At 45.8% G+C, this 26,259-nt stretch overlaps 2 protein-coding genes across 7 annotated transcripts in view; both read left to right on the forward strand.

Moving 5' to 3' along the window:
• The first annotated feature begins 3,064 nt into the window (after nucleotides 1–3,064).
• Nucleotides 3,065–19,164, forward strand: UHRF1 (ubiquitin like with PHD and ring finger domains 1). 4 transcript variants are annotated; one of them, XM_072845112.1, is made up of 17 exons: nucleotides 3,065–3,083; nucleotides 4,643–4,805; nucleotides 7,666–7,929; nucleotides 8,676–8,848; nucleotides 9,283–9,498; nucleotides 10,383–10,489; nucleotides 10,675–10,861; nucleotides 11,609–11,732; nucleotides 11,820–11,927; nucleotides 12,737–12,841; nucleotides 14,425–14,531; nucleotides 15,372–15,534; nucleotides 15,637–15,774; nucleotides 16,161–16,272; nucleotides 16,393–16,550; nucleotides 16,902–17,000; nucleotides 17,704–19,164. In XM_072845112.1, the coding sequence occupies exons 2-17, from the start codon at nucleotides 4,653–4,655 to the stop codon at nucleotides 17,848–17,850; spliced, it is 2,361 nt and encodes a 786-aa protein (XP_072701213.1). In that variant the 5' UTR covers nucleotides 3,065–3,083; nucleotides 4,643–4,652; the 3' UTR covers nucleotides 17,851–19,164. The 4 variants fall into 4 exon arrangements, with proteins under 4 accessions (XP_072701213.1, XP_072701214.1, XP_072701216.1 ...); XM_072845113.1 differs by lacking the exon at nucleotides 3,065–3,083 and adding an exon at nucleotides 3,427–3,584; XM_072845115.1 differs by lacking the exon at nucleotides 3,065–3,083 and adding an exon at nucleotides 4,361–4,376.
• Nucleotides 19,165–21,818: 2,654 nt separating this feature from the next.
• KDM4B (lysine demethylase 4B) overlaps nucleotides 21,819–26,259 on the forward strand; it is a 94,557-nt gene continuing 90,116 nt past the window's right edge. For 2 of the 3 annotated variants that reach the window (XM_072845108.1, XM_072845109.1), the window contains exon 1: nucleotides 21,820–21,987. The gene's annotated coding sequence lies outside the window, so the exon portion shown is untranslated. Of the gene's footprint in view, nucleotides 21,988–26,259 lie in introns of all 3 variants that reach the window. The other variant, XM_072845110.1, reaches the window with a different exon arrangement.

The raw sequence follows: 26,259 nt of genomic DNA on the forward strand, positions 1-26,259 counted from the left end.
TCTGAGCATTAATTTCCAAGCTCCACGAAAACCAAACAATTTCTCTTAGAAAAGGTGCAAGACAGAATTAGGTTATTTGCACATCAAACTGATTTTTTTTTATGAGGACATTCAACTATTAGTGATGGGCAAGCCATTAAGTAGCTAGTTGGGGCAAAGGGTCGATTCCTGGCATTTTTTCCACCTGTGTCAGATGGAATAGTCTGTTTCCCTTATCTACTCTTGCATGTGTCCTTCATGATTTGCAAGAGATCTTCTCTATAGCTGCGTGTGGCTGCTTCTCTATAGCTTCTCTATAGCTACATCTTCTCTATAGGTGGGATGATTTCAGAGCCACAGCAAGTCCCTTGGACAAAGCAGATGTGGCCTCTTCAGCTGGCGGGTGTGGAGGGGTGCCAGGGAGGTTAGCTGAAGGAGGAGTCAAAGGTGCACGTTCCTGAACCCAGCCAGCCTTCTGCAAGCTAAGCAACTTGCTGTTACCATCAGCCCTTTAAACATTTAGGGTGTTTGTACCTCTCGTGATGCTTCTTGTGGTTTTATGGGACCAGCCCCCTGCTATTTTCCCCAGAAAGTGCTGTAAAGGCATTGTAAGGGATGGACTATGAATCGTAGTAACTGTAACGGGGAGACTGTGCTGCCTACCCAAGGATAAATTTGGCCCCCTTGGAACTGATAAGACTCCCTATCAATTCTTCTTCACCCAAGACTTGTTTTAATGATGTTTATCAGCTGGTAGTTCTTATGTACACGCCTAGACTTCCATTTCTCCTAAAACCTTGTGCCAAAACTTCACTTCGAACAGTATTTCCATGGGCTGGGAGACTGTTAAGGGTTTTGTCTTGCTAACTGCATCTTTTTGCAAATGAATTCAGCAATGCTTTAAGTTTTCATAAACTGAACTGGATATTCCTGCTGGCAGGAGAGCCGAGATATTGTTTCCTCACAGCATGGGGCATTTACCAGATGGCAGAACAGTGTTTTCAATCAAAATTGTAACTCCAAAGAAAAGAAATGCCTCAAACAATCTGAAAGGGAGGAAACTAAAACTCATCAGCCTCTTAGATAACTGCAATATAAGCGAGTCACGTTCTTTTTTCTGACAGTCTATGGAAACCTGAAGCCCCCAGGGCTTTATCTCACAGAGACCAAGTTCTCTGTAAGTTACTCTGGCAATGTCCTTGTTTTAATAGAAGAGAGGAAGTTAAAAAGAAAGCATATATAATTTAACCTGTAATGAAATCAATGTTCCACTACTAGAATGATCTAGACTTAAGCCTTGTTTTAAGTGATTTGTAGACCCAGCTGAACAGTGTGTAGGATGCAGCGCAGTTTTTGCAGTATGTGGATTCACTGAATGAGTAAAAGTTTCTCTAGAAAGTGGGCTTCTTGTTTTCTGACTCTGATAGTTCTAGGGATGCTACTAGTCATACGCAGCAACCGGCTGGTTCCTTGAACCGTCCATGTCTTACAGTAAGACTGTGTTCCCTGCGCTGTGATGGGACCTGCCGAGGGTAAAGGGACATGCGTGCGTTAGATGCTTGGATACATGTATGTACAGCTCTTAAATGGACATGAGGTGGGACCCTACTGGGGCATATGGTAGGGTCAAACGCAAGGCAATAAGGTGCTGTCAGAAACATATTTAGCATCTGAATGTCAAAAAGTTGAGATGAATAGCTAACTGTTCAAATGTACGCTCCTGGCACGTCAGCTTAATGGGACACAGAGTACTCAAGGAAAGAAGGGTCAGGTCTGTATCTGCAAGTGGCTTCTTTTAAGCTTCTTACGGCATGGCACTCCTGTAGAGAGGTAAGTGATGCTGAAAAAAAGTCTGGAAGCGGGTGGTAAAAGTCTGTCGTTAAACTGTCCTGCATCTGGAAGTCATGAGGGATGCGGGTTCTCCACTCCTCTGGAAATGGGACTTAACATGGGTGACAGAATGTGGATCCAGGTACACTGGTAAGCAACACTAATTTGAACTTTAGGCTTGGAGATCCAAAACTGAGATGCTTTAGACATGCGACCTGTCCTTATACAGGTGAAAACAGTTTTTCCAATACTCCTTTCCTTCTGCTCCCAGCCAGGTCTGTAACCTCCGAGAACTCTCGCAGGCTGTGGGAAGGGCTTGCTGCTGCGGTAGGTCAAGGTTAAGACTCTGGTGCATCTACAAGGGGAAAAAATGACTTTCTGGCAAGGCAAAGCCTTCGGATCTGGGAGGAAATGAAGCCTGACTGCTGCAGGTCGCAGGTCAGATTCAAGGCTTTTGTGCATTGACACATGCCTAACCTTTGGTACTAACCTAATCTAGGCCAGTGACTTTCAACCTGTGATCTGTGGCTTAACTGTGGGATCCCCAACAGATCCTAAGCAAGGAGGGGAATAAGGAGGAGGCGCACGCCGCGTAGGAGGCTTTCGCGTGCTGTACGCATTCTCTACAGCAGTCTGCAAATCGGGGGGGGGTGAGCGGGTGCTACATCCCTCTGATTTTGTAGTTTTTGATGTGAGAGGTTAGCTCTGTGGGTGCAGGGGAGGTGTAACACGGGAAATGCTGTTCTGCATTTCTCTTCAGCGTGCCTCGTGTTCTCTTTGTCCGTAGAGGCAGGACAGCGGCTCTGCAGGGCCTCGGCAGGTTGCTGCGTCGGTGGAGCTCTTCTGGCAGTGCCGAACCCGCCGCCATTCCCGCTTTCCCACCCTGGGGTCTCTCCCGCCCAGCCACCAATTTTCATGCTTTTATCTTTCTTTTGAAGCTGACTCTTCTCAGAAACCTCTTGGTAATCCCCTGCTTCCAGTTTCCTCCATCCGATGGCCATCTTAAGCAAACTTTATCATTTTTAATTTCCTCATAGCGTTAGTAGTTTGGGGGAAAAACAACCTCCTGGACCAGCCCTTTTTGTTGGCTCACGCAGCCACGCGCGCAGCCCTGCCGTGTCACCCAGGCCACGTTTTCACGAGCAGCACCGTACACAAGGCCCAGAAGCGACTCGGGGCTAACGGCCTGGGGAGTTAGAGGCCTCTAACGGATTATTCGCATTATTCGCATCACGGCAGGGCCTGGAGCTCCCCGGGGGGACGGGACCCGGCGGGTGAGGAGCTGCATTGGGAGGGCGGTTGTCAGAGGGGGAATCGTTCGGGTCTCCTCTCCCGCAGGCTGCTCGCAGGGCTCTCCGTGGCCCGGTTTTTAGAACAATAACGGGCACCGTGGCCGTAGCCCCGGAGGGCGAGGGGCTTTCCCGGCGGCGGAGCCCGCCCGGCGCCTCGGGAATTTGGGGGGGGGGGGTTTGTCCCCCCGCGGCAGCGGAGCGGGGGGCGCCGGGCCGGGCTGCCCGCCGGGGATACCCGGTGCCGCCCCCGGGGAGCGCCGGTTCCGGTGGGTGTCCCGTATCCCCCCCCCCGACCCCCGCGGCGCGGCGCTCCCGGGAGGTGGCGGCGGCCCCGCCCCGCCCGCTCGTTCCCGCCAGCGGCGGCCAATGGGCGGGCGCCCGCCGCGCACGGGGCTTTTCCGCGCCAAACTCCAAAGCCCGGGGAGAGCGCGGGCGGCGGCCGCGGGGCACAGCGCGGCACTGGCCTCCAGCACCGCCACGCCGGTGAGTCCCGCCGGGCCGCCCCCCCCCCCCCAGCCCCAGCCCCAGCCCGCCGGGGGGGGGGGAGAGGCCGGTGGCACCGGGAGGGGGAGGATGGCGGGGGGGCGGAGGGGTCCCGCGGCTCCGCGGCGCCCGAGCCGGTGACAGCTGCCGGGGCACGGTGCGCGGGTCCGCTACTCCCCCCCCACCCCCCGGCTCGGGGCAGGTCTCCCCGGGGGGTGAGCGCTCCGGTGCCGGTTGGTCGCTCGGGGGTTGTGGCAGCGGGACCGACCCCCCGCCCCCGAAACGGGACCGCGGGAGGGGAGGGGGGGGGTGGGTGTGACCGGGAGGTGCCGGTGAGCGGCGGTGGCGGGGCGGGGCGCGGCCCGGCATCGCCCCGCTTGGCTTTCGGGGCTGATGCGGACGGGGCTGGCGGGGTCCGGGGGCGGCGGGGGCCGCTGACACCCCCCGTTTTTTCCACGGCGGAACGAAAGCGATTCCTTCCCTCCCCCCGCGGGGTGAGTGTGCGGGTTGTGGGGCTGCGGCCGCCGGTGCCCTCCGCAGCGCGATGGGCAGCCCCGCCGCACCCCCTCCCCGCGGGGAGCTCCCACCGGGCCGCGGTAGGAGGGCGGGGGGCACCGGCTGGTGACGGCCCCTTTAAGAGCGCCCGCTCCCCCTCCCCGCTCTCATTTGCATGATCACGCGAGACTTCGGCCGCGGAGGGCGGGGGAGTCCCCCGCGAGAGCGGCGGGAGCGTTTCAATTGTGGCGCGAGATACAGTTGGCGCGCGCCGCCCGCCCGCGAGGCGGCAGAGAGGCACGGGCGCAACCAAAGCCGTTAGGCTCAGGGTGGGAGGGGTGGGATTAAGCCTCCAGTAACCAATCGGTGTTGGAACCGGCCGGGTTGTCGACCAATAGCGCGGGGGGGGTAGAGGGAGGGCGGGCCGGCCGGCTGGCTGGCGGGCCGGGCGGCGGGGCCGGGACGGCGCGGTAGGTTGAGCGGTCTCATTGATACGGTGCCCGGCGACCGGGCTCCGCGGGTACCGTCGTTTAACACCGCTCGCTTTCTCCCGCTGTGAACAGGACCGGCGCCATGTGGATCCAAGTGCGCACCATGGACGGGAAGGAGACCCACCGCGTGGATTCGCTTTCCAAACTCACCAAGGTGGAGGGGCTGCGGCTACGGATACACGAGGTTTTCGGTGTCGAGCCTCACCGGCAACGGCTCTTCTACCGCGGCAAGCAGGTACCGAGGCGGCGGGGGGACGTTTGACAGCCCCGGCCCCTCAGCAACGGGGGGGCGGGGGTGGGCGGGGGCCCGCAGCCGCTGAGGCGGCTGCGGGCCCCCTGCCCAGCCCCGCCCCCAACTCTGTCCCCCGCCAGCTGGGGAGGGATATTTTAATTTTTTTTTTTTTTTTTGCGTGAAAGTGGGATGTTTTGCTGCCATCTAGTGACTCCCGGGCTCCCTTCCCCGCTGCCCGAGCAGGGGTTTGGAAGGAGAGGAGTCAGCAAGCTAGCGGGCTTTTTTTTTTTTTTTTAAAGTTGCAAAGGTTTTTATTATTATTATTTTTCGTCTAGCGTGTGGCTTTTCCGTCTTGACACCGCCTTGGCCAAGTCTCTGAAAATACAGTTGTTACCAGGGGTTTTGCGGTCTTCGTGCTTAAAGTTGTCGAACTTTGTGGGCTTTACCGCTCTGAAAGCCGTAAAGATCCCTTTTCCTATTTTATTTTTTCTTTGTAAATTGGAATAGCAGCTCGTGATTTGGAGGTTCTTCTGCTCTTAAATCAAAATCTCATTAGGTACAGAACTCGCTGTAGAATCTCGAGTGGCTCAGTAGCGATTATGTTCTCGACAGTATGTTTACTATCGCAGTTGTACGACTGTTTCCTTCCACATGAGTTCATGATGTATCTAAATTAGTATTCAAGACAACTGAAACTGTTTTCAGATAATTTTTCCATATCCTGCACAGTACTGCGTTGCTAAACCTTCATGCTAAAGAAACTTCTGAACCAGCGGTTGGTTGTTTGAAGAAATTAATTTCAGAAACAGCGGGCTCCTTTAGGCTGCAGACGGAATGGTGTGAGAAGGGTGGAGTTAGACAATTTCTTCTAGTTGCTTTTTTTCCACCTTTCCCTCCATTTTAGGATGACTAGAGCTAGCTGTGCCTTATAATTAGCAGGTGTGACGGCAGGATATGGAAATAGACCTGGACTAGCGTTAATTTAACACGCTTGGGGACCAGTAGTTGTAAAAAAAGAGGCGTGTACACAAAGGAATATGTAGCATCTCCGACGGGCTTGTGTCACCTCCTTTCTCTCGAGTTAGTGTAGATTCGGGTGCGGTAATTACCCGTTTGTGGTTGTAGATAAAGAGATAAGGGAGGATTGGTCCGGGGGACAACCATCTGTCAGCCTTACCTACGCTGAAGTCTGTGCAGATAACTAAGGTTAAACAGATTTTTTTCAGTAGAATTGATAACTTTTTTCAGCAAGGAATGCACTTGCCTTACAAAGAGAATTCCTCTTTGTGTAATTCCAGTAGCGCTTAGTTTAGGCGTGGTTTTAGACAGAACATTTATCCAGTGTGATCTAACCTCTCTTAGTCATCGTTCCCCTGCTGCGCTCATTTGTGCTTTGTCTGGCTTTTTGAATCATTCGAAATGTTCACAGTCTTCGTAGTTAAAACTTTTAAAATGATGTTAGGAAAATACTCGTTCATTAAAAAAACTGCCTCCTTTGTTAGCGGTACGTCTTCAGATGCTGGCGCTTCTTTCAGACTGTCCTTTGAGCTCCCGTGGTTTCACGTCCTGTTCGTGTTCTCTGCGTCTCCATTCTGTCCGCACCTGTTGTCACTTGTGTTCCTTGGTGATAACTACACTCGATGGTGATCCCATATTTGTGATATGGTATCTTTGTTAAGAAGAAACAACCGATCTCTGCTTTGTTCTTGTGTATCTCGATGAGTTTTCATCTCTAAACCAGAAAAAGTCCAGATCACTTCCTGTGCAGTCAGATTTCCAGGGATTGTTCCATAGCCATTTTATGCCATAAATCAGAATTGAATTATCATAGTGATTCCTGTGAAGTGTAAATTTTTGTGGTTTTGCTCTGTTTCCCACTGATAGAGAACAAAGCTCTGGGGATTGCTTTTTCTGGTGGTTTGGCTTGGAAGGGGACGATCATTTCCTGTATAATTTCTTACTCAGACCTTAAATATGTGGCGAAGCTTGTCTAAACTTCTAACTGCACTGTGGTCTCGAGCACTACATTTTAACTCTAAAATGGAGGTGTTCCTCAGGGTTCTTGAAAGGTAATCGAGACCTGTTTGGTCCTCTGTACTTCTCTTACTTCACTTCAAGGGTAGGATCTTGATTTGACTACATGTGATGCCAGACTTGCAAAATAAACTCTTAAAATTAGAGAGGGTGTGAAATTGGGACATGCCTGGCTATGCTAAAAACTGATTGGGTAGTTTCAAGTTGAATTGAATCTTTTTTGATTTTACTTTCAATGGAAAAATTGTCTGCTTGCCCAGCAAAAAGTAGGTGATTAACTCTATGGCTTCGCCTTAATGCCATGTTTAACAGAGCGATGCTGTAACAATAATCTGGAACATACGCAATTACAATATAAAGACCAGTTTCTGTTAAGGTTCATGTTAAGGCATGTGTCCGAATTCAGGAAGAAGGAACTTTTGGGTTTGTAGGTAATGTGGAATTATCTTTAAATCCTGATAGGAATGTAGGGGATCTGTAGTTCTTTAAGTCCTTCTTCCCAGAATTGATATTTCTAGGGAATGTACTGCAAACCTTTTCAGATCTCATCGCAGTGTCTCAATCTGGTTAGTGAGTCCACCGCAGCGTGGAAGTCTTGTTCTTCTAGCTTGTAGAGTCTGTTGAAAAAAGAACATTTTTAAATAGCAAGAATAACAATCTATAAGTAACTGCGATGCTGAAGAACCGCCAAGTTCCTTGATTGTTAATGGTTTTCAAGCAATGCGGTCTTTCTTGGCACACAGTGACAATTACAGCGTGATGGGTGGTTTTGAGTTGGAAAACCTCCGCTGAATGAAATAACCAGATTATTTTGATGCTTTCCCTGCAGATGGAAGATGGTCACTCCCTTTTCGATTACAGCGTTGGACTGAATGATATTGTCCAGCTCTTGGTCAGACAAAGCCCAGCAGTGCTTCCTGCTGTTAGTAAGGAAAAAGATTCCGAACTCTCCGACACAGACTCTGGCTGTGGCTCAGGCCAAAGCGAATCTGACAAAAGCTCTCACAACGGAGAAGGTGCCATGGAACTGGAGGGACAGCCGAGCACAGCGGCGCAGCCTGACTGGACTGACCCGGGATTTGGCCTCTACAAGGTGAGTCAGTAAAAAACCTAAGATTACTTCAAACTGTGCTTCAGGAGGGGAAATGTTTCTCTGTAGTTAAGAATTTCTGAAAATCTTTCATGCCTCAATTGTGTGGGTATTTATTTTTTTTCCTCTTTTTCTTAAACCCTCCAACAACAAACAAAAAAATACCAACCAACCCACAAACCAATTAAATGCAACATGTTGTAGGTCAAAAAATTGTATTTTTCATTTTATCCTTTTAACTATTGATTAAAAAAAAAAAAAAACATTCCGAGTGCCTGTTTTGATTTAAAAAATTTTCCCAATATTTTTGCTGGGAGTCACTGCATTTGTCAAAGCTGAGACTTTCTTGAATGAACAAAAGAAAATTTCAACCAGCTGTTCAGAATCATTTTACTTGTCTGTTTCAATGGATTTTATTACAGATCTAGTTGATGTCTTTGCCAGACTACGCGCAAGACAGTTCTGAAAGTCTGTTATAGACTAACTAGCAATGGCTTGTACTAGATAAGGAAGCTGTTTGTGCATGTTGGTGTGGAATGGACTTTTAGTCTTAGAGGTTCAACCTGAGAAGACTGTAGGGGTGCACAACGGGATCAGGAAGGCAAAGGAAATCTTAATTTTTAAGATGATCTGTTAAATATCTTGATAATGATGAAGTTCTTGAGATGGTTAAATCTTCAAGTAGACTTGGAAATTGATGCTTGATTTGAAAATCCATTTTGGTGAGCTGTATGCTTTGCTTTGTGTAGATCAATGACTTGGTCGATGCTCGAGATATGAATATGGGGGCATGGTTTGAAGCCCAGGTTGTAAATGTAACCAGAAAAAAACCTACAAATGAATCAGCCGACAGTTGCACAGATCCTGATCAGCCGACAACCGTTCCTGAAGAAGATGTAATATATCATGTGAAATATGAAGAGTGAGTTTTGTTACCTTCTTGGCTAATAAAGTCATTTGGATCATGATGTTGATGGGAAATTTTATTGTGGAGATCCATGAGGTAAAACAGAACTGGGCTGAGACAGTGATGACATCACTGAGCTCTGCTAACTGTAAGTTTGTCTTACAGTTGGAATTCCAACTGGAATTCCAGTGGGCTGGAATCACGTTTTTAGAAATATGAAATGCTGTTATCCAAGTTTTAAATGGATACAACATTAGGAAGTTAGACTGCCCGATTCTGGCTGTGCCTGTGTGGGAGAAGGAGATTTTATTCTTGATGGTATTCTTGTATGTTGCGCGGCATCGGTTCTTAAATCGACCTGTCTGGATAAAATCTATCACTTACAACAACTTGTGATGTTGAATCTGCTGTTTCTTCTCTGTCCCTCCGTGCCTCCCTTCTACTTCAAGTTATCCAGAGAATGGAGTTGTAGAATTGAGTTCAAATGATGTACGGGCTCGTGCACGGACTATTTTGAAGTGGCACCAGCTAGAAGTAGGACAGGTGGTGATGGTCAACTATAATCCCGATGAACCAAAAGAGAGAGGTTTTTGGTACGATGCGGAGATTCTGCAAAAAAGGGAAACGAAAATGGTCAAGGAGATAAATGCAAAGATCTTACTTGGGTAAGCAAATTAATAATGTGGAATGAATTGAATTTCCCAACTCTACTTAAACTTTCATGAGGTCTGAGTGACTCTGCTGAAAAAAATGATGCAACGGAAATGGTGCAACAGAAGTGCTGGGGAGAGGCGAGAAGCTGGGCTGTCCTTTTTGGGTGACCGACTTCATCATACTGCACTTTTGATTAACTTCCACTGGAGGAATTGGACGCTTTAAGGAATCACAGGGCACGCTGATCTGTGGATTCTCATAATGCTGGGAGGATGCGAAGCCCCGTATTCGCTAAGAGGCGGAGAATTGTTTACTATGTTAACTCTCCGTCATGGGTTTACAAAAACCTCAGTGTAATATTCTGTGCTAGATATGATAATGTAGACTGAACCCTCACTTTATAAAGGTGATGAAAAATTATTCCAGTTCTCTCCTAAAGGAGAAAATGAGCCTACATATAAGGGATGCTCAACTTCAGGGGGAAAAAAAAGTATATATTTTTTTTTTAAAGTTTCAGATAAAATTTTCATAGGGCTGCCAGAATATTCCCCCTTTTTCCGCTCACCACAGTGATTTGGACTTTTGAACTATCAAATATGAGAAGAGTTAGTGTGAAAGAGGGAGAACAGTTACTAATGATAAATTGAATGCTACAAGTGCCTGGATTCTCATTGAGGCAAGAGGGGGTACACTTTAATTGCATGAAAAGGATTTGATTTGTGGTGATGCTGTCATGCCACTGTCCCAGATCCTGCGGTGCTCTAACAGGTTTCTCGTGATACAGGACTAATACCAGACCAGTCTGCATTACCAATGTCATGCACAGCTGTGAATTCATGCTGTATGATACTCTCAAAGTATAATCTTTTTGACTTTTATCAATTTCTCCTTATAGGGATGCTGGCGATTCCTTGAATGACTGCAGAATTACCTTAGTGGATGAAATTTATAAAATTGAAGAACCAGGCAGTGCTTGTCCAATTAGTGCCAGTCCATTAAAACGTGAGTCTGTTGCGTAGTTCTTGCATGTCTCAGTCTTACCTTGTGATATTCTGCTAATTGGCTTTGTGAGGATCAAAAGTCTAAGGGTTCCAAGCCACTTGTAGTTGTGACTCCTTTGACCATGTCCAGCGTATCTTGGCACTTTCTGGCGTCTGAAGTAGACTGTGGTTTCTTTTTGCTAACAGGACAAAATGGACCTGTGTGTAAAGCTTGTAAGGACAACCCGAACAAGACCTGCAGAATTTGTGCTTGCCATATCTGTGGAGGTAAACAAGATCCAGATAAACAGCTAATGTGTGATGAGTGTGATATGGCTTTCCACATCTACTGCCTCAACCCTCCCCTTAGTAGTATACCAGATGATGAGGATTGGTAAGTTCTAAGTATGCGTCTGTGGTATCGCAATTACCATCTCATTAGGAGCAGAAAGTGAGGTCTAGGGCTTCATGCTGCCCTTAGGTGGCAATATTGTGACTGTACCAGGTGAAAGAGATGCTTGTGTGTGTTTTGGGTTTGGTTTTTTTTTTTTTCATAGGACTTCATAACTTTGCTTCAGCATCAGTTTAGTGAGAGTATGGTTTAAGCCAGTGGCTTTCAAACTTCTCTTCCTAGTTTTGGGATCTATATTCAAAGAGAACTGGAGCTACCCACAAACAAAATGCAAACGTGATGCCAGGAGGCTTATCTTGTATAATGGTTTTTATGGGTCACTTATAGATAGTCCACAGGCCCCATCACTATATTAGGCTGGTGATATATACTGTTTTATATGTGAAATATATATGGTGATAGATATATAGAGAGATGTATAGATAGTGAAATATATCTATCTATCTATGTGTAGATAGTGAAATAGACTGTTTTATTCCTTGTGTCCTGTTTCAGCAATGATTTTTATGATACAGCTGATTTCCTGACACATCTGCAACGGCTTAGAAGATTGTGCAAGGACACTAGCTAATACAGGTCTAATTCCAGCATGGAGTTGTTTCAGCGTCCTGTCTAGTTTCACATGGGGAAATTGTAACGTTATGTAACAAAACTCAGTATGTTTTGAGGAAATTCTCTTTTAATTTAAGGCTTTGCTGCTAGTTAATTTTCACTGACTGGTGACTTTAGGTATTGCCCTGAATGTCGAAATGATGCAAGTGAGGTGGTTTTAGCAGGAGAGAAATTAAAAGAAAGTAAAAAGAAACAAAAGATGGCATCTGCTAATTCATCCTCGCGGAGAGACTGGGGCAAGGTCAGTTCAAAAGCTGTTTTATTTTGAAGAATAGTGGGTGTTAGTTCCTTGTAGTTCTTGGCTGATTGGTCTTGCTCTTTGAAACAGGGCATGGCATGTGTTGGCCGCACAAAGGAATGTACCATTGTCCCCTCGAACCACTATGGACCAATTCCTGGGATTCCGGTTGGCACCATGTGGAAGTTCAGAGTTCAGGTATAAAGCTGAATCCTGGCCTGAGCCACTGTAGGGAAAAATGGGAATGATCCAGCTCTTACGAGAAACCTGAAACAGTTAATCTTGGAGTGTATGTCACTGGATATGTAAGTGCAGAAAGGAAAGAATTCTGGCTTTGTCTAGATCAAGTGTTCCATAACTAATGCTGCATTGTCCAGGCATTTCAAGTGTTTGTTTTCTTTAGTGCTTTTTTTGGTAACTCAAAAACCCCAAACCAAACGTCTTTGTTGCCAGTAGTTTGTCCTGGAGATGTGTAGTATCTCCCACTTGTTCTCCCGGTAAGGGCTTCTCTCAAATATCTGGATATATTAAACAGGTGGTTTTCTCATCCTGTTAGAAAGTTGGGGAAGAAAAAGCACTGACGTCTCCAGATCTTGTTTTCAAGTACCAGGTGAAGGTTGCTATTGCAAGTCTTTCCAAACCAATCCCCTTATACAAATATTTCATTTTAATACCTATATTATTCTTAAATTCCTGGAGCTTTTTAATAAGCAGTCTCAGTGAGAAAGATCCAAATTTCTAAATTCACATCATAAAAAATATCCATGTGTTCAATTTACTGAAATATTTAATGGCTTATTTTTTAAAAGCATTTTTCTTTTTCTTTTCTCTACTTGGAGCTTTTTGGAGGATAGTGGTGAGAACACAGTTTCAGCCTGGGATGTATGCAAAACAAATCTGAAATAGTAATATCAGTTAATTTCGTTCCAAGACCAACGGGTAGTCATATTGTTCATAGCCTGTTGACAGCAGTTGCTTAGCAAACTCTTTTTTTTTTTTTTTTTCAGGTGAGCGAATCTGGTGTTCACAGGCCCCACGTAGCAGGTATACATGGCAGAAGTAATGATGGTGCCTATTCCTTGGTTCTGGCAGGAGGCTATGAAGATGACATAGTAAGTGAATCTTGATTATTGTGCCTGAGAACCAATCTACTCTGTAGTTAAAACAAAGCCCTGGCCTTAGTTACTTATTACACTCTGTATCGGACATTTCCCCATCTTGACACTACTTACGTTCTTCAGGAGAAAACCAGGCAAAGGAAAACTACAATCCAGTAATATGTGCTGACCTGAGAAACAGGATCATCTAAATTAACCTTAATATCCATATGTCAGCTTTTCATCCAAGAGTCCTTAGCTGCCTTTTCAGGGTCTCCATCGCATCCACAGTTTGAACGAGTCTCCTGGTACATGCTGCCAGGCCTTCCTGCGTCAGAAGAGTGTTCAGAACAAAACTAGGGGCAGAGGTCCTACTTCTGCATACACCGTTTGGTTCTGCTAGCCAAACCTAACCCTTAGTAGGCTGTACCGGGCTCTACTGCTCATTCTTCTTGCACATCACCGGTGCATTACTAGCCTGCACCCCCTTACCCCGAATGCCCGTTAGAACTCACGTAAAATGGGTAGCCACGAATCTCAGTAGGCGTTCTAAGTCTTCTGACTGCCAGGTCACGTAACAGTGTAAGTTCTGAGGCACAAGTTACGTTATCCTTATCTGGAACGTGCCCCTGCACTTCCAAGCAGATCCTGTGCGAGTGGTGTGCTGCTCTGTCATGAATGAGCGATTTAGATCGCTTTAAAAAATCATCATCAAAAGTATTATAAAAGTGGTTTTAATATGATTTATAAAAGTGCGACTTAACAGAGTTCGATGGCAAGGTTCACTCTAATTACTGCATGGAAGAAACGTACACAGGAAAATTGGGTTATACTCGAGTTAAAATGATTCACAGAGAGACCGAGGATACAAAAGGGCATGGAGGACCCTCCCGTGGAGTCACGAGGTTCAGAGTAGACCCCCTTGCTTTCTAAACTCCTGATGGAGCTTAGATGTAGCTAGGTCCAATCTTAGTCTCAGACTTGGACAATGGTTTATGTCTAATGGAAAGAATATAAAGAGTAAGGAAGACCCTGCTGTTGAGTCACGAGGTTCAGAGTAGACCCCCTTGCTTTCTAAACTCCTGATGGAGCTTAGGTGCGGCCAGGTCCAATCTTAGTCTCAGACTTGGACAACGGTTTATGTCTAAGGGATTATATATGCAAAAGTTATCAATTCAGCATTGAAGTTACCAAGACAAAATCAAAGTTACCATACTACAAGGTTATGCGCGATATCGGTCGCTTACCAAAGATGTGCCGTTGGTAAAAGGTCTCTCTGCCTCGGAGCAACCTTGAGAGGTGTCTGGCTCAAGGGGAGATCACCGCCATGCAGCCACGCTGCCTAGCAGGGAGAGCTGCTCTCTTGGCAGAGGTCTCTGCACTCTTAGGGTGTGTGACAAGGCAGCAATTGTCACCCTGACTCTTCTCTCTTGGCAATATAAGAGAGGACCATCGACTAACTGAGTCTGGGAGCTTAAATGGAGGAAGCACCTTGCCTTTTTTCAGAATACTGTATTAAAGCTACTTGATTAAAAGACTCTTCTGCTTGTATTGAATTATTTTTGTGAATGTGTCGAAACCATCCATATACATTTCAGGATCATGGAAATTCCTTCACATATACAGGGAGCGGAGGGCGTGATCTTTCTGGAAACAAACGCACAGCGGAACAGTCTTGTGATCAAAAACTCACCAACATGAACAGGTCGGCAACATTCGCGCTCCATTCCTATAGCCTTAGTAGCTGGCAATCTGTCAACCTGAAAAATTGTTTGTCCTGTTTGTATCAAAAGGAACTGGCTAAGAGGAAAAACAGTCAAAATTAGGTTTTGACTGTGTTGTAGGCTGCAGATTGGTTGCACAAGGAAATGCTTCTTACAGTGCACTATAAATGAAATGGAATTGTAAATGGTATTAGTCTCACATTTAATATTGACTGAAACTTAAGGAACAGAGTAGTAAATTAGTGTAGAAGTTTTCATACTCTCTCCTGAAGATCTTTGCAGCCACAGGTCACCTTGTGAGACCAGATCACTTGTAATTCTGAACTGTCTTACACATAAGTGTGGATTTGAGCAGAAGAGGTGGTCCATGCAATGACATTAGGGTAATATAATGAATAATCAGTGCATTTAAAATGTCGTTCCCAGTCAGGAGGCTTAATTACTATCTCCCAGAGTTCTTAGCATTATACAAGATACTTGAAAGTGTTACCATTTGAGACAAACAAATGAACAAAAGCCTGGCTGCATCCTTTTTCCTCAGAAGAGATTCAGAAGGGGCTCCTTCTGTACCTGCAAAGAGGCAGTAGCTTCCAGTTTTTTGGTAGCCATTGCCGTGGTTCAGCACAATGCCAGTACACTGCTACTCTCAGTATTGTACTCAACTGCATCAATGCGTTGCTCTGAGCAAAATAGTATAGTTTAAATTTATTACTTCTTAGAAGCTGGTTTACCATGCAAGCTTTGCTTTGCTTTATCCTCCCTCTGATTCTGAAGAGTTCTGCCTGGTAAATGCACTAAGTTGATTGGACTTTCTCTTACAGAGCTCTGGCTCTGAACTGCAGTGCCCCCATCAACGACAAAAATGGAGCTGAAGCCAAGGACTGGAGAGCTGGGAAGCCGGTCCGCGTGGTGAGGAATGTAAAAGGAGGCAAACATAGTAAATACGCTCCTGTAGAAGGGAACAGATATGATGGAATATATAAGGTAAGGAGGATTTGAATTTGCCTACTGAATTAGGGAAAGATAATTTGGTTATGGCCAAGGGCTTTTTATAGTGTATGATGGACTTGCACCTGACTTTTTTAGGTTGTGAAATACTGGCCCGAGACAGGGAAATCTGGATTTTTAGTGTGGCGTTACTTACTTAGGAGGGATGATGAAGAACCTGCTCCTTGGACCAAAGAAGGAAAGGACAGGATGAAAAAGCTTGGCCTCACAATGCAGGTACTCTTTTGGAACGTCATCAGGGTTACCCTGGACAATGAACTCTATGGACAGCAGGAATTTTTCTGTTATACGCTCTTACTGAGGATGACCCTTGCATAAGAATCAAGACAGCCCCCCTCAGACCAAGGGAGACACAAGTGCTTTCCGTCTTGTGGGTTGTTTGTTTTCTTTTTACATCAGGAGGCTAAATGGACAAAACTCACTTTCTTGTATAGAATTTCTCTAGCCTGAATAGGCACTTTGCAAGAGCAGGGATCTACTGCTTAAAATAGAGAACCCCTGGAGCAGTTCTCCAGAGGTCGTTCTTCCAACCTGTAATAGCCTGTAAGTCTATGAACTGGCGTGTTTGCATTGGATGCTTTTTGTTTTGTGTTTTCCTGTAGTATCCTGAAGGGTATTTGGAAGCTGTTGCAAACAAAGATAAGGAAAAAGAAAATAATGGAGATGATGAGTTTGATACCCCAGGGAAAGGAAAGAGGAAAAGGAAATCAGCAGGTTTGTGGAGTAGGCAAGTGGATATAGAAAGCCTTGTAGGTTTTTGTGCATTTTACCTAGTTACTCTTTTCTGGTTGCTTTGTGTTTGTTCGTTTAAAAAGTTGTTGTGATTTCTTTCAGGTGGGGAGGAAAAACTTATTACCTCTCCTGCAGGGACTCCAAAGAAAACTAAAGTTGAGCCATACAAGCTGACATCTCAGCAAAAATCCCTTATAAAAAGCGATGAAGCCAATGAAAAACTGTGGAATGAAGTACTAGAAGCTCTCAAAGATGGACCGGTATATCATGCCTTTTTTTTTTTTTACCCCCAGTAATAAAGTGGCAACTAACTATTGTACTATCCCTAGACACAATCCTCTTGGCTGCATTGAAGAAACAGCCTCAGACCTATAGCGTTTTTTTAGTGTAGACATCCACAGCATAACTTTAAAGCACTGTATTTGAGGTCAGTAAGAAGACAGTTATCAGAACTTGTTTAATGTAAGCATTTTTTTTTCCTTGTTGAGCCTTGTAGAAAAAATTCCTATGACTAAAGTAATCCCTTGCATTTAATGTGGGGTGGGGTTTTTTTTTGGCTATATCTTTCGGAGAGCAGTAACAATAAGTTGACTCAAATGTTCTCTTTACAGAAATTTCTAAATAAAGTTGAAGAGGCCTTCTTGTGTATTTGCTGTCAGGAGGTTGTGTTTCGGCCAGTCACAACTGTATGCCAACACAATGTGTGCAAGGTGAGTAATCGATGGAACTCTTCTGTCGAGTTCTGTTGAACCAACGAGCCTTGAGCTGATTTGTTTAGTGGTGAGAGAGAGCTGGGGGATGTTCAGGGGGTTGGCTGGTTTGGTTTTTTGCCGGTAATTAGTCTTTGTCTTGGTTTCGGCTCAGTTTATATGTGAAAACTTTATGATTTGATGAAAGTTCTTTGGCATAGAAAAGTCTGTGCTTTAAAGAAAGTTCCACTATTGTATTGCTACTATCCGATTCTTTGAAAAGATGATCAGAGCTTCTCTGCAGGCTCAGTGATGCTGCTAGGTGACACTGATGGATTCAACAGTGTTACAGAGCGTATGGGGGTTTGTTTTGTTTTTTTGGAGAATGATGTGTTTTTGCAGAAGCTCCAACAGTCTTTAACAGCTGCAGGGGAATTCTTGATCTTTAGAAATGTAATTGAATGAAACATCTCTACCATATACCTAAGTGCTGTGCCCATGACTGACGTGCTCTGTTGAAGTGCATGTGCTATTGCGTGTAACGAAGGAAGCTTTCTCTCCAACTGCCAGCCTCGCGTTGCTCTCGGCCCTTCTCAGCTCTTGTCAATACCTGGGTGAGCTGGGATAGAAAAGGAATCTCATTCTCTCCAGTGGGGGCTTTGTAGAATAAGCTAAACAGCACATCTCTCTTTCTTAATCCATTATTTTCTTTGTCCTTCATCAGGATTGTTTGGATAGATCCTTCAAAGCTGACGTGTACAGTTGTCCAGCCTGCCGCTACGATCTTGGCAAAAATTATACCATGCAAGTGAATGAAACACTGCAGACCATTCTAACTCAGCTCTTTCCTGGATATGGCAATGGACGGTGATTCTGTAAAGCACTTCTAATTTTCTTTTGTTCAAACTTATTAATGGGTTTTCAATGAGCTTAATTTAAAAAAAAAAAGTAGTCTGTGTTCTCCCAGACCCCTAAAAAAGTTTAAAGTCTTCCTTGTTTTTAAAAAAACTATAAACTTCAAGGAATATCCTTTTGTATGTTTGTGGGTTTTGTTTTTGTTCTAAATGTCGAACTTTGCAGTCCCCTGCCCCCTTCCTCCCCAACTGCCATTCATCAGCACAGAATTATTGTTTTTAATGGACTTACAAAGTGCTTCCGGTAAGGCTGCTAATGATTATGAAAGTTCTTAGAGTGCCCCCTGTGCCCCCTCTTTTTTTTTTTGTTTTGTTTTTATTCAAAAATGGCTTGGTTGCTAGAACAATCTTCAATGTTTGGGGATTTGGCCATAAAGGTAGACTTGTGCATCACCTTGGCAGCATTTTGATGCTCAATTTGTACAAGATGGTTCCTGGCTTATGAACTTTTTACCACAAGTGGGTATTTGCTATTTTTTTTAAAGAACTGGGTTTTATACATTTGACAAACCTATCAAAAGCCATTTCCTGCTAATTTTGTATGTCAAAAAAAAAATAAAGCTGCTTGCGTATAGCCAAGTGGTTGGAGCAATATGAAGTACTACCTCAGCTGGACTTCTTTCTTATTAGGGAACTATTTGTTCAGCCAGGTGCTGTCTTCTATCCAGTAATGCCATTGTGGAATATACTAAAGCCATTCTTAAGTGCCTTTTGTCCTTTTCTGAAAGACTGGGCTCTGAATCACCATATATATATTTTTTTCATAAGCACTGAATTGTTTAAACTTGCCAACCGGATTTTATTCTTTGGGTAAAATATAACACTGTAGCTGTATATGATTAGCATGGATTTGCAAACTTTCGGGTTTCCTCCTAATGCTAGGTATATTATGGTAACGTGACCTTTTTTCTTTTGTTTTGCTGCATTTCTACCTGGAAATGGAGAATAACCAATTCTGACTTTTTAAATGAAACATTTTGTTTATTGTACATGACACCGAGAAGGCTTACTTTTGTGAATGGGTTGTCTTTTTCTAACATTACCAAAGTTTGCAGTTCAATACCTCAACAAGACAGGGATGCTTTTAATCACATTTTACTGCAGACAGACTGGAACAAATGTGCCTATTTTTTGTTTTCTTAACTCTTACCCTTATTAAAATTATAATGTTAATATGTTAGGAAAAAAAACACGTTTTATAGGGGTTTTGCTGAATTTGTCAATTTTTTGTACAATGTGCAAGTTGAAGTTCTCAAAATAAATATCTTTTCAGATGAAAGTGACTGTTTGATTCTTTTTATCTGAAGCAGGTTTCCAGACCTAATTGCTTGTGCAGGAATTTCTATTTATGTTCCATTATGCTAAGCCTTTTATTTTCTAAGGCCTATTATTTTCATTATGATTTTTCACTACAGAGAAATTGGGAAAATACTAATTTGATATTCTTGTCTTCAAACTATTTGCTTCTAGGCAATAGTGAAAGGCATATATTACGTTCAACTAAAAAACCAAAGATTCCCCAAATCTTTCTTTTTGGGGCATAACTTATGTTAGATTTCCACAGTACTAAAATCCAAATATCAACTGGCAATTGGAATTGCCTGCACATTTAATGAATAAGACCAAGACTGTTAAAACTGCCATGTCATGCATCATATTGGAGGTGTTTATAGCAAGTAGTGTGAGCATCTCCATCAACTTATCAAACCAGAGAAATAAATTAAAGCACTGAGGTTTTCATAAACAAATGCAGATGAAGTAAATGAAGAAAACATACAGGCATTTAAGATGTTGAAAACAAAAGTTGTGCAACTGCTGCTTTATCTGCCCTATTTCAAAGAAGTTTATTTTAAGGTAAGTGTTCACATTAAACACTTTCAATTTCAGGTATTTAAATATCATTGAAAATGTCCTTCCATTTTTTATTCTGTATCGTGATGAGAAGAATTTGGGGTGAGTGGGCAAAACTGAGGAAGAGTGTGTGTATTTAAATTGAAAGAACCTATTGCAATGACTTCCTTAGTATATTGTTTTTGTTGTTACTTGGAATTTGGAAAACAAACTTTATTTTCCTACATAGGTTTCAGTGTACTGTTCTGAGTTTTAGTGTTTATTTAGCATGAATTAGAATTTCTCTGCAAGTTAGACACTTTATAATTTGGGGCTTGCAGATCTCAACGTATAGCTCTACCAGGAAAATTACTGGGCTATAAAGTGAGCTGGTGTGTGGCTTTGGATGTGAAGGGATTGTGTGTTTTAATGGTAGAGATCATGCTTCATTTCCTGTACATACTTGTGTACATTTGTGTTGTGAAATTCTGGAGTAAATATCCAATATGTGATTTGGTAAAATAAGTGTTTTGTAGATAAGGAATTGGGAAGTGAGAATAACAATGTTGCAAAAAAAAACAGCGCAAGGATCTTTCTTCTATTTTGGGAATTCCCATCTCGCTTCCCAGCAAGTGTACAGAATCTATGGTCTGCACAGTTTAATTGAGCACAAATTAAAAAATGCCCCTGATAGTTCTCCATCCTGGCAGGCTTCCATGGTCCTGTAATTGCAGCCAGTTTGAAAAGAGTTATCTCTTGTGTGGTGACGGTGACTGCTGGAGACGGGGATGCGAGGAGACGGTGGGAGCTCGGTATGGGCGCAGGTACTCACCGTGACCTGCGGCATCTCCGCAGCCTCTGCAGGAGAAGGGGGAAGCTGCAGCTCTGGGGCAGGAGAATGCCACCCGCCATCTGTCCAAAATGAGGTTGCCATCACAGCGTGGTACTGCTCTATCTTCTGTGGTGGAAATTGGGGTGAAGTGGAGGTAAATCCTACTGCTTTTAAAGAATGAACTGGGGGGGAGAGGTGGATTCAGTGCACTGTCAGTAGCCGATGGTTAACTTTTTTTTCTTTTTAAAAGCTCTAGCTATCGGAGTCCAAAACTACCACCTGAATATTGTGAGAGCTTGAGCATGTAACAGCTGAACACCTGATCTCCTCTTTTATGTTCATTTTGCTCATGAGGTGCTGTGCTCATCGGGTCCCTCTGGGGCTGCTTGTCCCTTCAAGGGTGATGGTGTCAGGCAGAAGGGGACGTGCGGGGCTGGCCTCCAAGCTCTGCCCTGCGTGATGAGCTTGCCGAGAAAACCAAGTTTGCCGAATGCTGGCTCGCCGGGCGTCGATGGCGATGTGACTATCCTGCTGTGAAATGTACGTATGCCATCTTTAACACCTTTGTGCTACCCCCGCTCCAGGCCTTCCTCAGGGGCAGAGTGACTGCAGCCGCCCCGAGGACCACAGCCATGGGCGAGGTGCAGCTCGGGCCCGTGTGGGGCTATCTCAGGGTCAACCCCCCTCAGCCTGCGACGCCATGGCCCTGAGGCCCGGGGCCAGCCCTGGCGGGGAGGGGATGGGCTGGGAGAGCAGGGGAAGGTTAACGACGGCCGCCCCGGGCCTCGCCTGACCCCGCGCCCACCTGCCCGCCCGCCATGAGGCGTCCCCGGGCGGCGGGGGGGGAGCGGCCCCTCCCCGCCCCATTGGCGCAGGGCGGCCGCAGCCCCCCCCCCCCCGCGCGCTGCTGTGCGGCTCCTCACGTACTCACCGCCCCGCGCCCCCGCCGGAGCGCAGAGCTGTGGGGCGCTGACGGGCACCCCGCGCCGCCTATCGAAGCCCGCCTTACCCCTCTCTCGCCCAATAGCAGCTGAGGGCGAGCCGCCGTCTCCCAACGGCCGCGTTCTATTGGCGGAAAGCGACTGAGCGACGTGAGAGCGACCGGCTGCCCCGCCTGTTGGTGGGCGGGCCGTTACCCAGCGCAGTTCGCCAATCAACGGATGCGCTCGTCTTGTTGTTCGCTGACCGGCTCCGCCATGGGCAGCAACCGCCGCCTCTCATCGGCGATGCGCCCAATCGCTGCGAAGGTGGTGTCGGCCGCAGCCAACGAGCGGGGCGAGGAGGCGGGCGGCAGGTGCTGGCCGCGGGGTGCTGCGCTCTCCTCGCCGCCCCCCTTCCGCTCTGCCCCCCGCGCCGGGCCGCTCGGCGCTCCGCTGACGGGCAGCCCGGGGCCGCCGCCGCCGCCGCCGACGGGGACCGCCCGCGGGCTCAGGTACGGGGGCGGCCGCCGCCTGCCCCTCTCTCTCTCTCTCCCCCTCTCTCCCCGCGGGGGCCTGCCGCCGCCTGCGGCTCCACCCCCGGGACCGCGGCGCCGGAGCCCCCCGCAGCTCGGCGCTGCCCACCCCCCGGGGCGCCGGGCTCCGTCCCGCCCGTCTTCCCCCTCCCTTCCCCGGGCCGAGCCCCTTCCCCGCCGCCTCTCCTCAGCGACGGGCCCCGGCTTTGCCTCTCGCTTCCGGACGGCGGCCCGCCGCGCCTCCCTCCGCCGGCCGGCCCTCCTCCTTGCGGCCCGGCCCTCGGCCGCCGCCGGGCCCCGGCCCCGGGGGGACCGGCCTGTGCAGTCAGGGGACGGGACGGGCCCGTCGCGGCCCGCTCCTCCTGGCCCCGCCGCCCGCTTTGTCTCGGGGCGGCGCGGTGGGAGCCCCCCCCCCCCTCCGCCGCCCCCGTCTCCGCACCCCGCCGGGTCCCCCCGCCGTACCCCGCCGGTGCCTCGGGCCCCGGGCCGGTGTCCGCGGAAGGCTCCGCGTCTGAGCGCCGTGTTTCCACGCAGGATTTTTGGTGTGGAGGGGGGGAGGCCCCGGGTGGCCCCTTCCCCCCCCCGCGGGGGTACCGGCGGCGGTTGCGTTCGCGGCGGTTGTTCCCGGCGATGGGGGATTTATTTGCGCCATGGGTAATAAACCGGTTGGTCGGCGACTTAGAGCGGGGTTCGGCCGGGTGAGGTGAGCTGTGGGCGACTCGAAGCTGCCGATCGGTCGGTGATTCTGTGGGTGATCACGGCGGTGTGCAGCAGGCCCGGGGCTGAGAGAACCTGCTGGCAAGAATATGACACCGGCTTTTTTTTTTCCTCCTCTTTTTTTTTTTTTTTCCCCCTCCCCTCCAGAGGCTGTCAAAGTTTAGGGCCAAAACTAGGATTTTTTTTTTTTTTTTTTTTTTGACTAGAACCACCCGTAGCCATACGCAGAGATCCTTCCTTCTCCCCTTGCCAGGCAGCCTTGAGCCCCAATGTTGCAGCCTGACAAAGTGAGATGACCGGCTCTGAAACAGTTGTGGTCTGCAGAAATTGTTTGTCCGGTCATGCTTTGCTGACTTGCCCTGGGTTTTAGCTGCTCAGTTTGCCTTTTTTTTTTTTTTTTAAGAAATGAGTAGATGTATTGGGCTCTTTTGGGATGTAGTATGTGGTGGAAGGGGAAACTTCAGGAAACCCTTCGTCTGAAGGTGGTACTTGACTTTCCTTGAAAGCTGGTTTTGATTCTTGCTCTTGAAGATGGTATATATAGCTGCTTAGGAGCTAGGTATACTGCAGAAAGACTGGTTTGAACGCCTTTGTTTTAGAGGGTTAAAGTCACAAATTAGATTTAGTTTTATACGTGTTCTATAACTTTCATACTTTTTAATGAAAGCTGCTGTCGAGAGTAGGTGCTGTTCAGGGGCGCAAACAGGTTTTGTGTTGCTGTTAAGGCCTGTAACATTGGAGTTCTGCTATGTGACTCGGTTGTCTTTGTGCTGGGGCAGTGTAAATACATTATCGTGTTATAGCAAGCTTGACCCTCTCAAAGTTAAGTTTCCTTTAACCAAAAGGAGTCAACTTTATGGAACACTGTTCATCAGAAACCTAATAGTGGTTTTTTTTCCCCCTCTTCACACGCAATAAGTCTCTTCTTAGGAACTTTTCCTTTTTTCTGTTCTGTTTCCTTTTCCTGTTTTGTTAAAATTCAGGTAATCACTAGAAATCTTAAGACTAGAACTCAAAACTTACAGTTACATTTCAGCAACTACATAAAATAACTGTTGGAGTATGTAGGGGTAATTGCTTTTTGACAGTAAGTTCCTAATTCTTAGGTTCCCCTGTAATAAGTGCAAGAAGTTGAGGCAGGTAGATTGACTCCTCCAGTGCCAAAAGGAATCAACGGCTGTTTCTTTCTCATTAGTGGTAGGAGTTACTCCTATGCAAAGGATATGTAGGTGGATATACTTGACTCCTTGTTACAGAGCTACTGTTGGTGTACAAGACACTCACTGAAGCATTTTTTGACAGAAAAATGCTGTCCAACACTCAGAAATGTATTATTCTTGCTCCTTGAAAAGAGATAATTCACGGAACCGATCCAGTAGGACCAGAGTGTATATATGGTCTTACACATTAGACATTAGTTTTCTCAGTAAGTTGGAACACATGGGTGAAAGAGCAAAGTACACAGGTCTGACATTCAAAGTTTGACTTTAGGGTGAACATGGGCTTTTATAAGTGAGACCTTACATACATAAGAGGTTTCATGAGCTTTTGATGAGATGTTGATAGCGAAATGTACTTTCAGGGAGAATCCCACCTATTTCCTCTAGATAATGCTGATTAGTGGTCTGAGGCAAATATGGTACGTGGAACTACTTACCGGCCTGTTAAACTGAACTATTAGAGCAAAATGAAGTGAGAACTATTTCTAGTGATACCATCAACTCCTGTCATGTAACAGATAATGTAGAGTGGTGGTTTTACAGATCTGCAGGCACTAGGCGTTTTAATTGTCAAAACTATAGACAACTTCTGAAGACTTTGAACTATTTCCATATGAGAGGTCTCAAGAAATTTTATATGAGTTGAGAAAACCAGTTTGTCCAGACGTGCTGGATAAGCGTGTTATCTATATGGGGGTTTTTTGTACATTTATCAAGGTCTGTATTCCTATTTTCTACTAGGATGTCCAGTTGTAATACAATAAACAATGTGTTGGCATTCCGGTAGCTGCAATTAGCCTTCAAAGTTTACATCTAATTTCGATGAATAGGGAAGTTCACATGTAAGTAGAAATAATAGCTCTGTCTTGCTGCAGGCTGAGACAACCACGCATCAGTTAACATGTTATGAAAATCTCTTTGCAGTCATAAGAATTAGAAACTTTATTTCCTTTTAGTTAATTCTAGGCAGTATAGAAGGACTGCGGACTGGTGATTTTGCCACCCTTTCTGACTCGCTTTTCAATGTTTTACCGTGTGCCGTTGAAAAGGATTTGCAACGCCTGTTACTGTCTGTCCGTTCGTTGCCTGCTTGTGCTATACGCAGCGTTACTTGCGATATAGCATCTGTTAATATCAAAGATGGATGACAGCTAAATATGTCACTGCAAGCGAGGGATTTGCTTAATATATTTGGATGCCATCAGGATTCTCTGGCTGTGCAAGGCACTGCTTGAAGTAATTATGTGTCATCTGTTTAAGAATCAAAAGATGGTTTGTCCGTTTGATGCGCTAGCAAACCAAAGTCCTTGAGCACTGCGAAATATTGGCGGAAATCTTGTCATTGTACATAGGTTTAGTGATACTAATGTTGTGCTATCGTTCTCAGTATAAAATTGTTGTGGGATAAGAAGGGTGCTTTTCCATTTGCGGTATTTTTCAGTAAACTGATTATTGCTTTGTAAGTTGGTTGTTTTTTTTTTTTTTAAATCTTTGTTTTGGACCAAATATGTTCTGTCTTGTCACAACTTATGGGTATAGTGACTTATTACCATGGCTTAATTAAGGTACTTATTTTCATTTATGTTTTCATGGAGTAAATTATTCTTTTTTGTAAATTATTCTTTTTTATAAATTAAGCAGTTCCTCAATTATGTTCTTACTGGATGGCTGCTAACAGGGGAGAATGCATTTGTATTCTGTTGTGACATTTTTGTGTAGTATAAGAACCTTACTTAGTCTGTGTGTGCCTCAGTCATGGCAAAAATGACCTGCAACTTTTTTTTTTTTTTCCTTTGCTGTTTCAGAAGGCTCATGAACAAGCCATAAATCTCAGTTTCTTGGAAAATATAGGGTTGGTCTTTTGTTTCCTAAACTTACTTGATAAAAATACTGTATTTGAATATGGCCTGAGAAGACAATGTTGGAAGTTGGTGGTGTGTTAAGACGATTTCCTGAGATGTTCTGATATTCCTTTACAATTTCCAATATGCATTCAGAGTAGCGGGGAGCATTTTGGTGAGTCTCTGTGGTTTTTTGTTGTTGTTGTAGATAAGTTTATGTGAAGTTTGCCATATTTGTTCTCAGTTCTGTGTTGGCAAAACAAGCAGTGCAGCTTTGGCTGTGATGTATGTGTTAAGGTTTGGAGCTGTAGCTTCCAGAGAGAAGAACTGGATAAAACTGAGCTGGGAGAGATTAAATTTATCTAATGTTACCTTGAAGCTGATGTGAAACTAGCTTGGTTTTCTCCCAGGTTTTGCTTTAATTTAGGTTTTAAATTGTCACTCCTTTCAGTTGCAGTTTTGGTTAAGAAGTG

Source organism: Ciconia boyciana, chromosome 24 (assembly GCF_034638445.1).
Source record: "Ciconia boyciana chromosome 24, ASM3463844v1, whole genome shotgun sequence".
In the NCBI taxonomy this organism is placed as follows: Eukaryota; Metazoa; Chordata; class Aves; order Ciconiiformes; family Ciconiidae; genus Ciconia; species Ciconia boyciana.

What these genes read in the sequence shown, in the direction of transcription:
- UHRF1 (XM_072845112.1), top strand. Translation starts at nt 4,653, where the DNA reads ATGTGGATCCAAGTGCGCACCATGGACGGGAAGGAGACCCACCGCGTG. An exon ending in TAGTGCCAGTCCATTAAAAC is followed by an intron (nt 10,490 to 10,674) that starts GTGAGTCTGTTG and finishes TTTTGCTAACAG; the next exon opens with GACAAAATGGACCTGTGTGT. An exon ending in GATATGATGGAATATATAAG is followed by an intron (nt 15,535 to 15,636) that starts GTAAGGAGGATT and finishes TGACTTTTTTAG; the next exon opens with GTTGTGAAATACTGGCCCGA.